The sequence below is a fragment of the Chinchilla lanigera genome, unplaced genomic scaffold (assembly GCF_000276665.1).
Source record: "Chinchilla lanigera isolate Chin_1 unplaced genomic scaffold, ChiLan1.0 scaffold00098, whole genome shotgun sequence".
Classification (NCBI taxonomy): domain Eukaryota; kingdom Metazoa; phylum Chordata; class Mammalia; order Rodentia; family Chinchillidae; genus Chinchilla; species Chinchilla lanigera.
Window position 1 is genome coordinate 379,627 of NW_004955499.1, and position 6,274 is coordinate 385,900.

The window sequence follows — 6,274 nt, forward strand, 5'->3', positions numbered from 1 at the left end:
AAAAAATTTCAAGAGGAAAGTGAAACTGGTTGAGGGAATGGACAGAAAAAGGGAAAAGCAAAAAACCCCAAATACATATATGTATATAAAAGGAAGTTAAGATAGTTATATACCTAATTTCTCTTAGTTCAATGAAAAGAAAGATTCGTGCTAGTATTATTTGGACAATTAAATGCCTATATCTTATACTCTGAGTAACTAAGATAATGATAAAAGTACACAATGTTTAACCACTGTAAACCTCTTATTACCTTGTTTTGAAATTTTGTTTTATATTTATTCTCTATAAAAAACGAGTCTGTTGGAAGAATTTGCAATTTCACTGATGGCATCAACGTTTTAATTTCTTTTTAATCTGTGCATCACTACCAAATCAAGACATCCTATTTCCTTTCGAATAAAAAGCAGAGATGGGAGCGAAGCTAGATACTTGCGTCCTCTACTTCTCGAGAGACTAACGCAAGCGGATCACGATTAAAAGATCAGAACTGGGCAATGTATCAGGAGATTGTACTGCTGTGAAACAGCATAGAACTGCAAATAGCTTTTGAAATTTCCCTGAAATTGAAGCAGTAAACAGCACACTTTTACTCAGCTAGAAACAGACCGACCTCAGCCAATGTATGTACGTAGAGGGTTTTAGTGGCAAATGTCCACCCCTCAGAAATGCAGTCAAAAGCTGTTAATTGCAAAGCACTTCGAAACATTCAGACAAGAGGTTTTAGATATACTTAGTTTATAAGACAGTAGATGTTTCTCCACAAAATAATCATTAACAAAACCTTCTGCTGTGACCTAAGAAATTCTCCTGCAATTATAAAATACATTATGTAGACTGTAATACAGAAGGAGCACAAATAACAGGGAAGGAAGTGCCTCACAGTTCCAACCTGTTCTCCTTTCTCAATGCAGGGACGGGATACTAGAGCACAGTCACACTGAGCAGGCACTTTACCCCTGAACTGTACTGTTACTTCATTCATGTTGTTCTCATGCAAAATGTGTTCTATTTTTCAGACAGGGTCTCACTATGTACTTCAGGCTGGACTTGAATTCACTGCATAGCCCAGGCGGGCCTCACACTTGTCCTTGTCCTCCTGCATGTGGGTCAGAGTGCTGGGACGTCATGCGGGCGTGACCATGCCCAGCTGAATAGCACACTGTGATCAACAGGTTCAATAAAAAGTCCTGAAATGAGTAGAATATATGGAACTAACTAATGATTCTGGGCTATGATGTCAGTGTTTGGGAAAAAACACATTTAGTTACATATGCAGCGTTTAAGAAATATATGTAGCAAAACATTTCATCAAAAACAATGAATGATTAATGAAATAGGACTATACTGGAAAAGATAACCAAGACAGAGTAATAAGAAAGAGGCAACAGAAAATCACACAATGAAAAGGACAAAGAAGATAGCGATCATGGGTATACTACCTTCTGCAGAGCTTCTCACCTTGTAGCACATGCTGGCCATCAACGCTTGCTCTGCTGTATTACCCTCACGGACGCCATCGTACATGCAGACCACTGCACCTCTGTGAAACATCACATTCTAAAAGAAATGAAAGGTAAAACCAAATTATCACTGAATGAATTTTAGATGGTGAAAATACTGTCAGAACTGTATAAAATTACAAAAGTGGCCACAGAGAAGGCAAATGGTGGAGATGAAATGTTAGCAACCAACCAAAGTGACAATCAAAAAAATTTCCATCACACACTCATCTCCCTGTGGGTTAGCAACTGATTTCCTGAACCTTTGCAGACATTAAACAGGATGCCACTGATATAGGTACCGAATTCCCAGGATAAATATATTTATTCCACAGAGAAAATATATACAAGTACGAACACTACAGTAAAATGATAAACTACAGTAAAAATGATACACTCCTCTGGCATAGTGCTGTGTTTGTTATCAAAACACGGGTAAGAAATCTCTGTAGTTTGTGTCACCAGGGTAATGCAATCTTTACCTAAACCTAGAGCCATGTCTGTTACTATTTTTTATCTCTTTAATGGTTTGATCAGTCTTGTATTCTTCCATCTGGTAATGTGAGCAACTCTGTTGAAGATAACAATAGATAACGCAACAACCACTGCTAATTCCGATCATTTTGTTTTGCAACCCTGTATCATTTTTATTGTTTTTCTTTTGTTCTTCTCTATGTTGTTATTTTATTTTTTAAAATTCTCTTTAAAATAAAAAAAAGAAAAGGCAAATAAAGACCCATTATTACAAGTATACAAGCTGATTCTCAAATACAAGATGAAATATTACCTAGTAAAGTACAACCTTCTATTAGAATACAGTGCCTCATCTTTGCACGTAGCTGACTAGTAGTATGGTTCCCTAAGCTGCTTGATTCCCTAGGTTCAACCTAAGTAGCACACACAGGAAAAAGGTGTATGTGTATCATAATGAGTATGTGTTTGTTCATTTCATCAAAGGATAGTTCAGCATAAAAGCATGGTGAAACTCATACACACAAAAAAGTAACTGACACGATTATTCAAATTTTGACATACATATTTTCTAAAGCTCAATATTTGTGAATTACTTCTTAAAGGTATCTGAAGAAGGAAAATTTCATAATGTGATTCCTAACTTAATAAACATATACGTGTAAACCAGCAAATGTTACAAACAATGGCGCTATCGTACATGAATTATTAGAAGTCAGAACTAAATCAAGGACACGCACTGTCTCTACCATGCTGCCACTTGTAACAAAAATTTCTGTGTTACAACAGGACAACATAGGCAAGACCGAAAGAAAGTGACAAAAAGATTGAAATGAAAGAGATAAAACTCTACGCCTGAACAATAAAAGGATCAAAATGTAGATCTTGAGAACAATACCGTGGAGACTGTTGCCAAAGGCCAGATCAGCTAGAAAAGAGTCACAGTGCTTCCCGTAGTTTTAATACTCATTGGAACTATGCCACTATGCCCAAGCTACATAATACACAATCGGAACGCAAGTTATAAATAAATGAAGGTCCCAAACAACAGATCGCAACATCAGCACCCAAGAAAACTACAGAAAATTCTGAAAGGCTGTTGGGTAAGGACAAGTGTTTAGCTGATAATGAAAATAGCAAAAATATATTTTCTTCTTAGTAGAAGTGAAAGTGCAAGAAGGTCGCTATGCCATGTGGATATAATGAACATTTTACAGACAAACTACACTGTCAGAAGTACATCTTATTATAAGATTGAACTGGCTTAAAATTTTTGCGAATACTTTTATTTTTTGTTTGTTTGTTTTTGTTTTTCTTCTGGTACCAGGAATTGAACTCATAACCTTGCACTTGCCAGGCAGGCGCTTTGCCACTAAGGTAAATCCCCAGCCCCTGCAAATACTTTTAAATGTGTCCTGAAAGGAGTCAGCTGGATGCTCCACCTGCTCCCTCACTCAGTCTCCGCCAGTATGTTGTTTACTTAATGCAAACGTGACCTCACTCGTCACTGTAAAGCAAGGACATTACTCACACCTAGAAATGATCTCACATGACACACAGGCTAAGAATTCTTTAAAAAGTATTGTACACTCTGACCAACAAATTGTTTAAGTCTGCTATACATGCAAAGAGAAAAATCACACACAAATGATGATCTACTGCGGCAGGTGATCTGAATATCAGGAGAGGCGTACAGGCTCAGATCTGATGATGCAGTACGCCAGGAATTATTTCAATTATACACTTAATACAACTATATTTGTAGTACAAACAACTCTAAATTTAAGAACCATCTACTAGAATTCTTTCTAAAAAACAAAGGACACTGTTTTATTTTTCAAATCTCAGAAGAGTAAAGAAACAGAGATATCCTCTCCCACTATTTGGAACATACTCTGCACTTACAGTTACTTAGGCCTGAAACTCAGACAACAGATAGACACACTAAATTTGTAAGAAGTACCAAGAATACACTTGCTTTAAACAAACTGAGATTTGCTGGGGTTGGCAGTACAAATCAAATGTACAAATCATTCCTTTATGGTGGTAAATTCCTCATTGTATTTGCCAAGTGCATCTGATTTTTGCATCACAAATATTCCAAAGTACACTCTGGGTACACTCAAAAAATACATAAAATATCAAAGTAAAATATGTAAAAAAATATCATGTAAGGAACTATAGGAGTAAGAAAATTTTCAAAAATAAATGTAAAGCCACAAATGTTAACATGACTTTGGAGACACAAAAAAGTAACTGAAGACTTCTGCTCGGGAAAGAAAACACTTTATGAAATCAATATGCAGTTGAAAAAATTATGAGATGGCATGTTTCCTCTACATGTTACAATAAAATACCAGAAACAAGTTTTTATCAAAAAATTCATTATGAAATATGAAAATGTGATGAAAGCAGATATTTTATACAAGGGCTTCCACAGAAAAGAAAAAAAACACACAAAATAGAGGCATAAAAGAGAAAAAATGAAATGACATAATTAAATTTTCCTAGAAATTCACAAAACTTGTTAAATTAGAAAAAGCCTAATGTTGGTTGGCTATGAGAAACAGGAATTATAGCACACAGGGCGGAAGTGTGCATGGGTACTGTCTTGGTTACTTTTCTCTCATTGCTGAGACAAAGTACCTGACACCACAAATTAAGCAAGGAAGGGTTTATTTTGTTCTGTTGGTGGAGGTTTCCGTCCAGACTCGGCTGGCTCCAAGGCAGAGAGGTATATGGCAGAGGAACACAGCTCCTGGTGGCAGAAAACAGCAAAAGCAACAAGAACAAAAGGGAGGAGCAGCTGAAAGCAGCCTCTTTTGCTCCCTTACACTGTATGCAAACTACCCGCCCCAGGGCAGGTGTAGCACTCACACCCATAACCCCAGCATTGGAATATGGATCAATGATAAACTCTAAAAGCCTGCCCCATGACTGCATGAGGTTTTGGGGGGACACCCAGACACAAACCATAACAGGTACGTTAAGATGTTGAATGGATACACCCTGCGCACCAGCAAAGACACTCCTTAGCCCTGAGCAGCTATGGCATTTTCTCAAATCTGCTTTGAGGGCAACAAAAGAATGTGCTTGTGGCATTTTCACCAGTGACAGAACTAGACAAGCCTGCTTTCCCAGAACTGTGGAAAGCCAAACATGAAGTTACAGAGACAAACAGTAGAGTCCCTGCTGGAAGTGACATGTACAGTGATGGAAGGAAATCTGGCATATTGAGAGAATTAATGAACACACAGGATGAACCCTGGGACATACCCCCACGGGGGCACACTAAACACGAATGCACAGGAGCTGGATGTGTGGCGCAGCGGTAGAGCGCATGTCTGTACCCGTCACTCTCCAGGGTCTACACACAGCAGGAACGCTGTGCATGAAGCTGTGGAGTATAACCCAGCAGTGCTGAGCAGGGTCACAGTGTGGAAGAAGACACACCTGCAAGCGGAGCGCTAGTCACATTTAGGGCTATTGAATATTTAATTTCATTCTTTTAAAGGCTGTGTTCTGTGTTGTGTGACATCAGTCCGCATCCTTTACCTCTACCTATTCTATAAATCTCACTCACGCTCCACATCCTGAGTGTAACAAGAGCTGAGACACACGCACGTGTGCTCCGATGTGCACAGTCAGCAATGCCTGAGAACCTCTGATCTCGGAGGTGCAGTGGACACATAAGCTCCCGAGTAATAAGGTACCAGAACGGACAAGCAAAGACCACAAGGACGGCCAGGTTCTCTGTACCCTAAAGAAAAAGATGAATGACACTACCCAAAGTCCCCTCCCTATCCTTGCACACTCTCTGCTTGTCCTCACCTCCTGCACTACTTCTCCGAAGTCACTAGTGTGAAAAACCACAACAGACCCCACAGCCTCATGGTCTATGCTGACGCCCACTGGAGGACTAAGGGGCCTTGAACTGAAGCTGTGCTTTATCCAGCAGTGTCTCTCTCCCTAGGCTGTTTCCAGGGGCTTCCCCACGATGCCAACTGGAAGTTCACTCTCAGAGTGTGGGGACCACAGGACACACTTAGGGGAATGTCAGGGATTGCAGTCTCTTGTCGTTTATGAAACACACCACAAAGGCTCACGGTCACGTCTTTCCCCAGAGACATATAAAATCACTACGAACTGGGAAGCATTTCAGAAGTGACAGCGTCAGACAGACCCGCCCTCAGCTCACCGACGTCATGGCAGAGGGAGTGGGGTTACAGCACTGAGCACCCCAGTAGAGAAAAGCTGATCCAATGCTAAAGCAGCGGGAAGGGTTCCCAGAATCAGCAGAAAT

General features: G+C 39.6%; 2 protein-coding genes across 2 annotated transcripts in view; one reads left to right on the forward strand and one right to left on the reverse strand.

Annotated features, from left to right (window-relative positions):
- The window catches only part of LOC102004182 (zinc finger protein 14-like), a 95,486-nt gene that overhangs the window by 49,217 nt on the left and 39,995 nt on the right, over positions 1-6,274 (forward strand). The gene's annotated exons all lie outside the window — the stretch shown is intronic.
- Positions 1-6,274, reverse strand: part of LOC102022719 (zinc finger protein 14-like) — a 38,570-nt gene that overhangs the window by 18,659 nt on the left and 13,637 nt on the right. Inside the window, exon 4 of the mRNA XM_013505549.1 lies at positions 1,460-1,558. Coding sequence (XP_013361003.1) covers positions 1,460-1,558 — 99 coding nt within the window. The remainder of the gene's footprint in view (positions 1-1,459; positions 1,559-6,274) is intronic.